Source organism: Carettochelys insculpta, chromosome 3, assembly GCF_033958435.1.
Source record: "Carettochelys insculpta isolate YL-2023 chromosome 3, ASM3395843v1, whole genome shotgun sequence".
Lineage (NCBI taxonomy): Eukaryota > Metazoa > Chordata > Testudines > Carettochelyidae > Carettochelys > Carettochelys insculpta.
In genome coordinates, this window is record NC_134139.1 from 98,769,633 (window position 1) to 98,785,718 (window position 16,086).

Here is a 16,086-nt window from a genome sequence, read left to right on the forward strand (position 1 = left end):
CAGATGACGAGAAAGGCCAATGATAATAATAAAAATATTATTGTAAACAGGCGAGTTATTTTCAGACTAATACTAGTGATTAAAATAAGGAAACATTATGGCTGGGTCTATCTGGTGATTGGAAGAAGGGCTTTCAAAAATTGGGGGGGTCCTTTCGGAAGGTCCCATCTCCATGGGTGGTATGCAATTCAAAAAGCCGCACTTTCAAATTGCCGTGGCCTCCACTATGCTAATGAGGTGCTGCATATTCATTGCAGTGCCTCATTAGCATCTTTCAAACCCGCTCATTAACATGCCCCTTTCAAAAGCAAGGGACACGTGTAGACACAGGGTATGAGTCAGTTAACCATTCAGCTCAGCAGTAGTGAAAAGTGATTTCTTAAATCACATTTTTAAGAACAGACTGATTTGAGGAAGTGAATAACGTTAAAGGAAAAGCAATAAATAAAATTTATTTGAACTTTCAAAAAGCTTTATAAAATTCCTCTCAGGAGTCTTTTCAGAAAATACAGAAGGGTCAGCCTTAATAGTAAAGGTTTATCATGGATCAGGAACTGGCTATGAGATAGAAAACAGAGAGGGAATAAATGGTTAGCATGGAACAAGGTTAATGGCCTAATGTCCCAAGGAGCCACACTTGACCAATGACAATAATAAATACATTAAAGATTTCACAGAAGACAAAGCAAAGTAATGCACTCTTGAACTGAAATTATTAATAAACACTGATTTGATCCAAGTGCATTATTGTGGGAAAAGACCAAGGTGCCATTGTAGACAATTTGCTAAAAATATCTGTTTAAAGTGTAGTAGTGGGTTAAAAAAAGAAAGAAAACAAGAAATTAGATGTGTGCAGAGAACAGCATACTACAAACTATGGAAAATATTATGTAAACCAGGGGTACACATTCACCTGGGCAACAGCAGTCAGTTCTGACCACCCCACCTTAAGAAGGCAGAGAGGACAGAGAGTTGACTTGGAAAACAGCAGCCACAATGATTAGAAGGATAAAGTGACTCCCATATGAAGACAAAGAGAAATTGGATTTATATAGGTCAGAGAACAGGTGACATAATAGAAGAGTTTGAAATAATGAATTGTAGAGTGAAGGTGAATTGTGTTCCTGCATTTATCCAGCAAGAAAAAACCAGAGGACACTCAAGAAAATTAAAAGGCAAAGCTGTTAACGTGGAATTTTTTTTTTTGCATAACACTGAATTCACTATAATTGCCACATAATATTATTGAGAGAATGAGCTTATGAGGATTCCAAAAGGATTATACAATTCTATGAACAATAAGAACATCCACTGTTACATTGGAAAAAAATAAAGAAGGGACATTTAAGGAATGCATCCCCTCATACTTTAGGCCTGCAGTTAAATAGAAAGTTCCCAGAGGAGCTAGTTACTACATGACCATCTACAAAGGAGGTTTTAAAAATCTCTAGAAGCAGCAGATAATGGCCACTGTCACATTGGACTAGATGGGTCACTGATAGGAATCACTGGGTAAATTCCACTTGTCCTAACTAAATATTTAAGCAGCTTGTGCCTTGGTGAAAAACATGTAAGAACAGCAGATAGAGCAGTAAAGGTAAATGGGGAAGATGCCACTGTCTAGCATGGAATACCGGAAAGATTAATTTATCTACTTTTTACCACTATGCCACTGAATTGAAGTCCTCCGCTAGCAGAACAGATGTACCACCCTGGCAGGACTACCAGTATTGATAAGAGAGCAGTTCAGTCTTTAGAACTGTTTATTCCTTGACCTTTCTTCCAGAACTGCCAACAACAGTATGAATTACTGCCTATGTGCTAACAATAGAATAGAACACCAATTGTGATGTCTGTTTTATGTGATGTGGACATTTGGCTCATTCAGAACAGGACTAAAACCACTCACTAGGCTCTTCTACGCCAGGGAATATCTGTCACTCTGAACTAGCATTGATCTGAACTGGTGATCTAGAAGGGAAAGGGGATGTATCACCACTGTAAATTCCTTAAGTCCCTGGATCCAAAATGATGCTTAAAAGCTAGCATTTTTCCATACACAGATAAGGCTTGGGATCTATAGGACCTGTGTGTTCACATTTCAAGAGTTAAAAAACTCCAGCCCGCAGTTATTGGCACTTTCAAGAATGACAAAGGTTTTTCTACTGCAACATTCAACTGTAACTACAACTCCATTTTACTTCACACACTATATAGAGAGAGACTACTCAAAAGAGCTAAGAAAGGAATTGTCTGGTTTTCCCCATTTTCCTTAGGAATTATTTCTGTATTACCTGAGAGACAAACCTCCTGGTCCTCTCTATCATTGCAGTTCTGAGCAACAGTACAGTGCCCAACTTCAACTGCCAGACCAAGCTTTTGGAGAAGGTACAATGAGGTTTATGCAGATGAATTGTGTTGCTGCACTTGTTTTTGTTATTTAAGTAGTTTTGAAACTTTCATAGACGTCAGAAGTGCTTTGAGCTCTTGGAAAGACATTGAAAATAAATAAATAATACCATATTATGACATGTTGAACATGCCAGGTGATTATTTGGTTGTTGACTGGAGGATGCCCAAACTGGCAGTTTTAATGAAAGAAAATATTTTACGTGCCACTTGCGACACGCTTTGTCAACGTGAGTAGTTCTGAAGCATCATTCTGTATTATGTTTTGTTTGTGCTATTGTAAATATATTTATAGTGGAAGGTAGGAAAATACACACACACACACCTTTCACTCCATCAATAAAACTGAAAGCAGCAGAGCAAAGTAATGAAGTGAGAAATGTTCACAAATAATTCAATTAATTTCAATTGCACTCAATGGGAAAAAAATTAACCCTGACATAATGCCATCTCACATGCATGAGAGTTGAGGGAGGGCAGAGCCAATTTAAGGTACCTGCTCAAGCAGCTGTCGTAGTCGGTGAAGCTGAGACTCGAGTTGTTTATTGTGATCTTCCAATATTTGCATTCTGGCCTCCAGACGACCTTTGTGCTGCCTCAGGAGTTTGGCCTCAGCAATGAGCTCAGCATCTTCAGAAGCGTGCTGGGGTGATACAACAGAGTCTGGAGGGGAGGCAAGGGGGTTTATTCCTCTCCGAAGATGCTGTTCCTTTAGCTGCTCATATTCCACCTGGAGGCTCCTAATGTAATTATAAAGAGAAAAAGGAGATTATATTTCATGACAGCATAGATGGCAACTTAATTTAAGATCTCTTCCCTAATTCAGTATATCTTCTGATTATTTGTATCTGTGGGGCCTTCGTACTTTATACCAAGATACAGCCTAGGCTCCAAGCATTCAACGTTAGATAGCAGCAGCACAAATAAGTTGGAATGAAATTGCTACTTTGTTAGACTGTCTGCTCTCAGGCCCAACACCCTAGCCTACAAAGAGCCATTGTGAACAGCTGAACAGACTGATTGGATTCTTACTTTGGCTATGTTTTCATTGAAGAGACCCATCAGCAAAAGATATGTGACATGCGCAAAGCATTCGCTTATCTTCTGCCTACAGTTCTGTCGGGAGAGGCTTTCCTGATATTTGTCCTGTCTACATGGGGCCAAATGTTGGAAAGACCCCCTCTGCTGACACCTCCCTTTTTCCCCATGGAACAAGGATGGCCGGGATGTTGGCAGAAGGCTCCCAGAGTGGCAGACTTCTGTCAGGAGACCTCCAGGCTCCCAACAGAAGCCTGCAACCTAGACATAGCTGAGTCCAAACAATGACAGTGCACCACGGGCATGATTAAAATGGAGTTAATGAAATAACAGCTCAGAGGCTGCACAAGAAGATTACAAAACCTTTGCTCTTCTTCCAGGTCGGCAATGATACGCTCCAGCTCTCCTCGTTCTTCCTTTTCCACTGACCTTAGGATTTGTGCGGGACTCTGAGGTTGACTGAGAGGTGACTCCCCTCCCAGCGTTTGACAGTACTGCTGGATAAGGGCATGTTCATCCTCTCTAGAGTAACAAAACAACACAGATGGAAATAGCTCATTTAAATATACTTGCTAGCACTGAAAGTACAAATTAGCCAATCATCTAAAAGCTTTGCTAGGTCTGTCTTTTTTAAAAATACTCTTTCCATTGAGCTCCACCTGCCTAAAGAGTCTTTGTCCCACTCAGAGACATATTTTGAAACAAACTTATGGGCATGAAACAATAAAACTACTAACTGGAGTCAAAACAGATATTTGCTGTTCTGAAGAACGTGGATGTGATTTCTTAAAAATGAACATACATTCAGTATATTCTGGTATGACAGCAACAGATAAATACAAACTGGCCAAAAAGAATCATAACTTGTTTTTTAATTTCAGATTTCATGCTCAGATTTATTTAAGAAAGAGCAGATTTGCACTCTCTCTCTCTCTCTCTGTTTCATTGTGCCTACCCCACATGAACTATAGAGAACAAAGACTGGAATTATTGATTTGTTCATTATACATGTTTACGATAACCGATAACATTACTATTCAATGAACAGCTGGTAAAGAAAAATCTATTTAAGGAAAGATGCATTTTGGCTATACATCTTTCCCTCAATCTTCCGTTTGCCTTGCTAACTTATTGGTCTGAAAGGCAGGACCTTGTATCTGCACTAACAAATCTCATGGCAGTAATAAAGATAGATCTGTCGGTGGCAGTGACATTTCAGTTCAAGGTTTCATGATGACAGAAAGGCCTACAAGACAAGAACACAGCAAAGTCTGGCAAACAAACATTTTGTTATTGAGAATCCATTACACTTTCCTCTCCAGAATTGAGAGAGAACAGAAGCTAGCAGCCAGAAAAAAAGAGAGCATCAAAATCAACTCTTTAGCCTTTTCCCATTGCTATCCAATGAAAATTTCCAGCTTGCTTTGATTCAAAATCAGTACCGTGAAGAAGGAGAGGTCATCAGACTGCACTGTAATATTTAATGCCTGCTCCATTTAGCAGAATGACAGCAGAGAGATATAAAAGTGAGCTATAGGAAGGCCAGATTTAAGAATGGTGCATCTCACATAAGCCACAGAAATCTGCACTTGAGACATGCTATTCTCTCTCCCCATGTGTGCATATGTTTATATATGTCTTAAATAGGTATGCATACACTGTATTCGTAAGTATGTGGAGAATAAGGGGCAAATGGGTGTAGCTTCCCACATCTTTCAGAGCATTTAGCATAAGTTCTAAAGAAAAAAAATATCAAGGCTTCCTGACAGAATCATTCTGATCTCTCTTATGTTCTTGATTCTGTTTGACAGATTGAACCACACAGGCTTGCTGATGCGGCAATGGGGTGGGTGGGGGGAACTGGCCGAGGGGGCAGAAGAAGGGTAATTGCACTGGGGCCCAACATGTCAAAGAGGCCTGGAACTCCTGACTGCTGCTACTGTGTCAGTGGCTGGAATGCCGACACTCTTTGAATTTCCACCAGAGTGCTGTTCCATGTGTCTGAGGGCTGGAATGGGGGAAATGCTGCAATCTGAATGGAGATAAGGGCTGACTGCTTGAGGCTCCACCCCTTTCACCTGAGGCCCTGCCCCTTCTGGGTGCATGGAGAACACCCCCCCCCCGCCCCCTGCAACCACACACACACTTTACCCTGGGCCGGCAGCAGCTGTTGACCTCCCTGGAACCAGATAATAAATTTTCCACTCTGACCAAGTATTGCTCTGAAAAATATCAAAATCCTCAAGGTACAGCAGCCTTGGCAAACTTTCTCTCTTCCTCTTTCACTTTTGTTTATCTGTCCTTTTCCTGATTTATTGACAATTGATATTAATTTCTCTCTCTGAGCAAATGGTCTTTAACTTCTTGAGTGTCACTAACTGGTTCAGGTACAACAAGGGAGAACACAGCTAATGGGATGTTGAACGGTCTAGGTGAGTCTTAACACTGCACTGTTTTCAGTGGTATGTTCACAAGCATTGGCAGTAAAGGCAGCGTGATGCAAGACTAACAGCAAAGAGGTTATATATCTGGTCTTTCTCAGACACAATGACCAGGCTCTCTGTGAGGTACCAGAACATTTGGGGAAAGAGTATGAGGATCATCTTAATCATATTTTGCTTGTTTTAGGGTCAGCTTGGGTGCTCTGTACTGGACACTTTCTGGGCTTTCTACAATGTGCTAATAGGGCTTTAAATGAGGGAAATGTTTCTACTTTAGTTAATTTTACATACTGTCAGCTTAGAAGGACAGAGTTTTAGGCAAAAGAGAAATTATAATGAAGTCCAGGATAATTATGACAGAAGAAAAATCAACATCTCTGAAAAATGACCTTGTAACTCTGTATTTGCCAGAATATTTGCTGTCAATGCACTTATGATGCTTAACTTATGGCAGAAATTTGCCCATGCATTTAAATCCAGAAGACTTGTCATGTAAGCCTTTTAGAGCGTAATGTGTGTTAACAAGTTCATTAACAGGGTTCAGCTGACAAGACAGAAGTTGTGACTTTTCAGTGTTAAATGTGACTTTGCCCCTATTACAAGTATGTAATAAGCTGAAGAACTCTAGGGGACCAACAAAATACCATCAAAAACCACAGTTCTGATTATGAGAAGCTCAGAATTTGATTTAAAAATTAATACAGGTTATAACTCCAAAAACTGGGATTATCTGGTCCAGCAACATTTGAGGTCTGGCAGGACCAAGGATGTTCCAGACTAGAGAATCCTGGGCTGGAACCTGACTGCAGCAGCAGGGCTGGGCCTGGAGCCATTTCCAGGGCCATAGCCCTTGGTGGAGGGACTGTATCTGGGGCCAGAGCCTGTAGCCAGCAGCAGTGGGGCTGAGCCAGGGCTGCCGCCAGCAGAGCTGCTGTGGGCAGCAGGCAGCATCTGGGCTGGGGCTGGAGGTTGGGCGCTGGCTAGGACTGGTGGCAGGCTACCTCCCCCAGTTCAGCAAATCCGCTCATTCAGGACTGGTCAGGTCCTGAGGGTGCTGGACCTGGGAGGTCCAACCTGTACTCACCTCCCAACCCTGAGCAAAATGCACCAAGATGTAGGGATTTTATCGAGATTTCTTTATATTAGATGGGCCCAAGGTGAAAAATCTGAACTAAATTTCAGGTCAAATTTCATCTTATTCACATCCAAAAATTTCATTTTTATGTTCTTTCACAAAGTGGTCTGGTCAGTTTGGTCAGCCATTATCGACGAAAGACTTGGAGAGAAACACTTCTGTGTACAAGAAACTAAATTATTCAACCAGGTTTAGTTTTGGAAGTGTATTTTTACTTTTTGTTTGCTTGCTTTCCTTCCTATCTTTATTCCTAATACTTGACGTAACCTAATCTATGTCCTTTCATTAACTGAATTTGTTTTACTAATAACATAAAACAATACACTGCTGTGATTGAAAGAAATGTTTGTCAACTCTCAGCTAAATTAATGAACTGTTACTGACTCTTTAGAAGATCAGCACACTTAACTATTGTGAGAATTCTGAAAACAGGCCGAGTGGTACCGGGAGACATCACTGGGGAACTCAGGAGTTGGGGTTCATTGTTTACTAGCTGTTACAAAAGGTCTGGGCTGTCAGAGTACTGAAGAGTTTGCCGAGCTAGAATAGCAGGGAGCTGTCATACAGCACAGCAGTAGCAAAACTTGCACTTGCTGAGGTTGAGAGGAGTAAGAGCAACTCTCAGTTCTGGGAACCCAGCAGATTGTCACAGGCCCAAAATCAAAATTTCAAATAACAGCACTTGAATTTTGTGGGGGCTGAAATCTGGATCCAACTATTTCAGTTCAAGCAAAGCCTGAGAAATACCTGTAAACAGAAGCTACGTGCAACTGGAAAAGAGTTAATGGTGCTTGCTGTCCTACTGTACCCACCTCTGGCTTTGATCTTATTAACGCTAAAGTACACACGTAATTTTTCCCTTTTGAGTTCAGAGGATAAAGGGACTTAAATTTGGGAGTTATCCCAGCCTCATAACATACTGAATCTACCTAATTAAGCTTTTTTATGAGGCTTGAGACCCAGGGATTTTAAACTTTCAAAATCTTAAGACAAAAGAGGTAGATTTATAAAAGTCAAAAGATGAATTATTAATAAAATATTACAAATTATGTTTTAAAGTTAGAATGAATAATGTGTCTATCTAACCACCTGACCAGACTCATTAATTGGGACTTAACTACTCAACCAAATATACAGGCATTTAGCAGCTCTCAACTTTTCCTTTTTATGAATACAAGCCAAACAGTAGTGAGTTAGCAAGATTCTCGAATGAACAAAGACGGGACAGTTCTCTACACGGTAGTTACTGATATACCAACTATTCAGGAAATCTATTAAAACAGATTTATCAACTTCAAAAAAATTAAAGTGAGAGAGCACCAAGTGTGCAGGATTACAGAGAAGGCTTCAAAGTAAACTTAAATGTTTCTTTGAAACAAACTTTTTCTTTCCAATCACCCACCACTAATGAAATTCATAGTTACACTGAGTACACAGTAACATTTTAAAATAGCAAATTCATTTGAAAAATTAAAAAGCTTTCTGTCTAATGAAAGTTGAACACCAAAGATCTAGGTTTTCCTGTCAAAAGCTGATGACATCACAATATACTTAAATAGAGCTGGGACCTCTCTCTCTATGCTTGAATTATTTCACAAAGCTCACAATTTGGTTCTTGGCAAAGACACAAGTTTTTCAATTATTTCTTCACAATGAAAAATTAGTTGTATTTAACCTATCAAGAATCTGTTATCTTTCTCTTTTTTTTCCAGCATATCAATTTATCTCAATTAAAGCTTTTTAAAACAAAAAAACCCCCTCAATTTTAATAACATGGCCTTTTAGTAAATTTTATAAGCTCATTCCTTTGTAGATGAACATAACTGTCAAAATCAATATAATTGTTCTGTATAAGTAGCAATCCTGTTCTAGCACTGTACAGTCTTCCACTGAATTACTTTTCTTTTAAATTAATGGGACATGCTAGGAAAAAGAAAAGTACTATGAATTTATATGTGCCTTTCAGCTGAAACAATCCAATTTCTTGAGGCAGAACCACTCCACTAAATGACACATCAAGCTAAACAAACACTGCCAATTTATACCATTACTTTTGGACTTATGAAATTTACTGAGACTTTTTGGGACTCATTTATTATCATCTACCTGGATTGGGACAAAAATTCAGTATGTAAGCAATGAATATCAGATGAGTTTGCCTTTCCAAGCAGCTCTAATTGTGTGATTTACTTACACACTTCCTGTAGTGGAGCTGCTGTCTGTCAACAAGGAACCATTGGTCCTTTCCATTTGAGCCAGCCTGAAAAAAAAGAGGGAAAAAAAAAAAAGAGAAATGTGACTGAGAGATTGTGCTAAGAAATCAGGCTGAGATCACTCTATTTGGGAGCAAAATAAAGTTAAAATAAAGAAGTTAAAAATAAAATTAAAGTGCTACTTGACTGCTTTTTGTTTTGATAGTGTATAGACTAGCACGGCTTCCTCTCTGTTACTATTTGGGAGCATTTCAGATAGGTCAATTCTTTCAGGTGATGAAGGCTGACCTCCTAAACCAATAGCTGATTGACAGAGAAGACAGACAGGATGAATGACAACAACAACATATTCAACACTCATATGCTAAGGTATTCCAAGTATTTTAACGTAACTAGACATAGGTAAATTTATAGGCAGGTTCTTATCCACAGAAAATAGTCCTCACTGATATGAACCACTGAAAGTTTACCTGCCCATTCACCTGCAGCAAGTATGTTTTTTGGCAATCCAGTAAAAGACAATTAGATTTTCATTGGCATCATCAGAAGAATCAAGCAACCTCTGAAGCTTTCCTCAAATAAAGAAAATTGCACAACAGACAAACTGACCCTCAAAGTATTAACAAACTTTCCTGGAAAACATTCTAAGGTAATATGTAACAAGTGCAGGGAGCCATTGCCTGTATTTCTCATGCTATCTTGTTATTGTATAGTTTGTGCAGCATTAGGAAAAGAATAATGGAGGGAACACATGAAGCAAACAACATCTTGGTAATGTCTGTTTTTAGAGATGTTTTAGAAATTTTGTCTATGTGTTTTCACTAGACTTCACTGAACAAAATGTCTACACGGCAATTAAAAAATATAATGGTCCATGTACATTGACAAGGGGCACAAACAACTCCATTTATAGATAAGCAAGCAGTTTCCCTTGCCCTACCAACCATTTCTAAATAACCACCCTCTCAGGAGTCTACACCTGAAGCTGGAGAAGTTCAACTTAGTTAAATGAGACTGACTGTTGAAAATAATGATTACTGCAGTTGCAATAAATACAACAGTATCAAAGGACAAATTAAATATCTTTCATTAAACTTACATTGACCTCAAGAAAGTGAAATTCCCTGCTCATAAGGAGTACTGCCTATTCTAAGATCAGTATGATGTACAATTTGGCTTATTTGAAACCTGTCCTCTGTCCCCAAGGAGTTGGCTCAAATAACCTAATAGATCTTTCTTTTCCTTTTCTAACTGCTAGGATTCCAGGGGTGTTACTATGACATTTGCTATAAAAAAGAACTACCACTAACATTCTGTAGACATGTTTGAGCTGAAGAAAAAAGACGTGCACCACTCGTGGACTCATTTTTTGTAGTTTCTTTTTTGTCTGAGGGCAAGCTATTTAATTTGTAAATGAATTAGCCTTCTTTGTAAAGATTAGAGGCAATAAAGGACAACCTATTATAAGATAAAGGACTCTTATGTTATTGCTCACCTTATTCTAATGAGGTGGAGGAATGGTATAGCATGGGAACGGAGCAGTACTATCTAGACTTGGATTGTCTATTTGGAAATCAAGTTTTTAACGGATGAAATGGCATTCAGATAATTCTTTGTTTTCAGAAGTTGATCTCCTGTACACCTTCAGCATTAGCTGACACTGAATAAGCCAGCAATAATACCAAGGACAGTCACTTCTGTTATGTTGTCCACATGAGCACCTTTAAGGCCTACACAAAAAATGTAAGTTTAATTTCAAAGCACTGCTGTAAAATAGGGAACTGGCATAATTATCACTATTTCACAGATGGGCACAGAGTGTGTTAGTGATTTGCCCACGGTGTTTCAGCAACTCAGGAGCACAACTGGGAATAGACCCACATTCTCCGACTCCCAAGATTGGGCTCCAGCCGCTACATCATACTTCGTCCCCACAAAGATACATTTAGAACAGTTGACAACATAACATGACAGCGTACAAATGACCTCAAATAGACATAATGGGTGAAAATATGTGGATGGCTGTGAAAAAGTGGACAAATCAGGCCACAATGTCACATGGCAGAGGGGATAACATAATGAGAGAGAAAAGCAGGCAGGTAAATAAGGGCAGAACTGCAGAGTCTTGAAAGTGGGGACAAGAAATGTGAACCTGAATGTGATGGAAAAACCAGGGAGTCAGGCAAGTTTCTCTCTAATTTTTTCCATCCTGGGTGGAATAAATTTTGTTACCTGCACCACCAATAGAAACATGTGTTGCTGGCTGTGGGCACTCTGCTAATCAGTTGGGCAGCTCCTGAGTGTCTCTTTGGTGGCCACCCAAGTGCACAGCTTACAGGAAACACTGAAGTCAGGGGAGGGATTCAAACACAAGACAGGGGATATATAGTGATAGGAAGGGGAAATTATATTTATGGCTATTCACAGGTGGAAGATCACAGAACTGGAAGGAACCTTGAGAGGTCACCACGTCCAGTCCCCTGCACTCATGGTAGGATCAAGCATCATCTAGATCACCCTTGGAAGATGCTTGTCTAACCTGCGCTTAAAAATCCTCAATGATGGAAATTCCACACCTTCCCTAGGCAATTTATTCCAGCGCTTGACAGTTAGGAAGCTTTTCCCTAATGTCCAACCTATATCTCCCTTGCTGCAATTTAAGCCCATTGCTTTCTGTTCTCCCATCAGAGATTAAAGAGTAATTTTTCTCCATTTTCATTGTATCAACCTTATTAATACTTGAAAGTTGATGATGTCCTCTCTTAGTCACCTCTTTTCCAGACTAAACAAACCCAGTTCTTTCAATCTTCCCTCATAGGACATGTTTTTTAGACTTTTAAAACTTAAAAGCATGTGGTGAAATGATGAGGATAAGAGTTTAAGCTTTGTTGACAGAAGGAAATTATCCTTACAGGCTAGGTCTACACTAGAGAGTTTTGTAGCCAAAACCGGAGTTTTGTCAACAAAACTCCTGGAGCATCTACACACAAAATGCAATTTTGTAGACAAACTGTAGACAAAAGTCATGTATATGCGCCGGGAGGCCCTTTTGTTGACAGACTGGATCAAAAAAATGCTCCCAGCACCAGCAATGGAGCCTGGGATGGAGGGAAAAAGAATTGTCCCTGGCTCTTGCAGTATGCACACAGAGTCCAGAACAGCTACTGCAGAGCTGGCTGGCAGTTTGATGGCCACTGTCCCGGAGAGGAGCATTGACTCCACCTGGATGAAAAGCAAGCACTCCTACTCCTAGCAGGACTGGAGAAGCAGGAGTTGGGCTTCTGCTGAAGACCAAGGCAGTGCCGATCCCAAGGGCACCTGTGTCAGCACTAGACAGGACGGCATCGATGGCAGAGCTGGAGGTGTGGACAGACAAGCCATCATGGAGGGCTTGCTCCGCAACACAGGGATGACTTAACACCTGCCTCGAGGACCTGTTCTTCCTCATTGGGGAGAACGGCGCCATGATCTGCAGGAGGCTCTGCACCACCTGGAATGTTTCTGGGCATTGATGGTAGTTGCAATGAGCAGTGGTTGGACCTCCAGACTTGCATCAAAGCCTGACCATCCATGCTTTGCCCATAGTGCTTCTCTCCTGATGCCACCTGAATAGTCTCCCTGTGCTTGGAAGACACAGGAGAATGGCCCCTCTTGTGCCTTTTCTTTTTGTGAGGCACCAGGTACTGAGACTGATGTCTCCAAGAAGGTTGAGCTAATGGCCCTTCACCATGGTGCACGGTTCCCTTCTCCTTCTCGTTCGTCAACACCCTGGCCAAGCCCTGTTCTTCAAGGTCCTCAGCTTAAAGATTTTACAGATCAGGCAGCAGTCCTGATGGTGACTCTTGCCTAGACACTTCAAGCAGACTGAATGAAGATCACTTTTAAGCATGTGCTTCCCACAGTCAATGCAGCCTTTGAAGCCTGGTGACCTTGTGACTGAGACCTTGAGAAGGGGAAACAACCTCCCTACTTGGGCTGATGATCAACATTAGCTAACAACAACTGACCTATTAAATATTTGAACTATTAATACCTAATTAGAACTACTTACAGATAAGATTGAACAGTTACCAGTTAAACGAGAAGATTGCTTCCACCAGCAACAGGAGTTCTTGCGACTGATGCAGCAGCAAGAAAGAACTTGAGAGGGGGTAAGTCAGGTGGTGACTATATAGGGTGCTATATCTGCACCACTCTAGAGGGCGCTGCACTGACCTGACAGCTACCAGACTAGGGGGAAAATTTTCCGGCAATTGAGCATGTGCACACACCTACACTGGAATGCACATGAACAATCACACAAAAAAGAATGTATCCTATTGTAATATTTATACAGTGACTTTTCTTTTCACTTCAGACAAACCAGACTCATGCTCTGGTTCACACGGTATGTGTGTAGAAGATTATTGTCTTTATTAGTGTTCAGGTGGATTCAGCTGGTTGGGCTGGGACAGTAGGCAAGGATGGCGTGTTTCTCCCAGAACTGTTGGACTCAGTTTGTAACTGGGACAAAGAGACCCACAGCAGAAGTTGTTTGAAGTCTGCCTCAGGGGAAGTTGCAACAGTTGTGCTACAGGAATGGCTTCTGGTCGGGGTAGCCATTTTAATTTTGGAGTCCCCCAGTCAGAATAAAATACTTGAGACTGATCAGCTACAGCCAACTGATCTTTGCAGCGAACATCTTCTTCATTTCTCTTCTTCATTTGTTTATGTTCTTATTGATTTAATAAAGCAGTAGGCATTTTGCCCTGAACGGTGTCCCTGCTTGTGAGGTATCTTCCTGGCAATCTCCTAGAATGGAAATATTAGGCAATCTACACAGAATACTACTCATAAAAACTATGTGACTTGTTACAGTGTGAACATTAGTTGAATAATACTTAAACACTCAACTCCTTCCCTAATTAACTGAACATGGGGATTCAGCACAAGAGCTCAGATCAATCATAAATGTTCTCTATTTTGAAAGAGAAAATACTAGTTGGATCAATAATAAAAAAACTGTATTAATATGCAGACATATTATAAAACGGACACGCAGCACATAAGGTGACCTACTGCGTCACTAAACTGATTTCACTTCTCTTAAGCATATATTAAAGTGACAAAGTATAGTTTCATGGTTTGTAAGAAGGCCTAGATGCACAAATAATAAGCATTCCCTTTTAGCTTCTGAACATGGTAGGTACAGATATGGTTCTGTATTCATCAAGGACCCATTCATCAGTAAGGTGGTTCAGAGCACTCCAAACAAGACTGGTATGACCATAATCAAGATTGTTCAGGCCAGCCGGTAGTAATGGGACCTGCCCTACAGTCTAAGCCTAGAACTTGATTTTTCCCTGGGCTCTATATACATCACAAAATCAAAACACAACAGGATGAATAAAGGACAGACAGACTAAAAACACAGACATCACTCTCACGAATGTCACAAAACAGGACGCAGTTCTCCAGCTGACTACTTCCCCAGCACAGATCACACTAAGATAATCACCTCCCAGGTCTCCTGGTAATACATACCAAAGTGATATTAGCTTTTTTTGTAATTAGTTTTTTCTGGAACACATCACTGTCTTATCTTTAATTTCTGATCCACAATGACAGCCAAATGCTTTAAGCAGTATTCACTTTCTACCCGGTTATTTCCCATTTTGTGCATCAGCTTTTTGTTAAATGTAGCATGTGGCTTAACTTATTACTTACTTCAGATCAATTTATCTCAGTCATTTTGAATTCTAATCCTGTCCTCTAAAGTGTTTGCAGCCACTCTCAGCTTGGTGTCCATACATTTTATAAGCTTCACTCCATTATACCTTTACTCCATTATTCAAGACATTAATGGAAATGTTAAGTACTGGAGCCAAGCCCAAGACAGACCCCAACTGCACTTCAACAGGTTAGTCATCCCTGTTTGACAGTGGCTCATTGGTAACTACTCTGATTATAGGCTTTCAACTAGTTATGCATCCAGCTTACAGTAATTTCATCTAGACCAGCGTTTCTTACATTATGTTCCACAGAACACTGGTGTTTTGTGAACAATACTCAGGCATTCCATGACCTTCTGACACTTTTTTGATATCACACTTTGATCGGATATATTCTTGGTTATTAAAACCAAAATGTAACTTCTCCATTGCTATGATACTGATTAAATTACTTCAGATTACTTCATTTTGTTTTTGCTGTGTATGATTTTTTTCTGTATGACAACAATTTTTGAAGAAAACTTTCATAGGTATTCTGCAGAAAAATATTATTGTTTGATGTTGCGCTGTCTCAAAGGCCATTTCTACACAGGCCACATTCTGCGAAAGTGACGTGGTAATACACGGACTGAAATATGCTAATAAGGCATGGATGCAAATTCCCTGTGCATCATTAGCATACTGAAAATCCTGAAAATTTTCAGGAAGAAGGGGCCTCCGGAAGACCCCACAGGGGCCGTGCTTCTAAACGGCATTTCGGAGTCCGGAAGAACGGTCTTCCTGACTCCAAATCATGTGACCGTATGCTAATGAGGCGCAGGGAATTTGTATCTGTGCCTCATTAGCATATTTTGGTCCGTGTATTACCATGCCACTTTCAAAGAAAGTGGCCTGTGTAGAAACGGCCAAAAAGTTTAAGTAACACTGATCTAGACTGATCTAAACATTTCCAAGTTTGTTTATACTAATGTACTGTACATTGCTAAACAAGAAAGACACAAACATTAACAGTCAAATTAGGAGGAGGAAGATGTGGCTGATTATAGGTAACACTTAAGAGTTACTCTCCCCAACCCAATACGTATAATTGGTCCTTTTCTGGTTACATTTTGTTCTACTGCTACAAAGTTTTACAATTA

At 40.2% G+C, this 16,086-nt stretch overlaps 1 protein-coding gene across 5 annotated transcripts in view; it reads right to left on the reverse strand.

Moving 5' to 3' along the window:
- The window catches only part of UTRN (utrophin), a 560,266-nt gene that overhangs the window by 30,896 nt on the left and 513,284 nt on the right, over window positions 1-16,086 (reverse strand). For all 5 annotated transcript variants that reach the window (XM_074990438.1, XM_074990437.1, XM_074990436.1 and 2 more), the window contains 3 exons: window positions 9,218-9,283; window positions 3,811-3,969; window positions 2,906-3,149 (listed from right to left, as the gene is read on the reverse strand). In XM_074990438.1, the coding sequence (XP_074846539.1) occupies window positions 2,906-3,149; window positions 3,811-3,969; window positions 9,218-9,283 (469 nt within the window). The remainder of the gene's footprint in view (window positions 1-2,905; window positions 3,150-3,810; window positions 3,970-9,217; window positions 9,284-16,086) is intronic.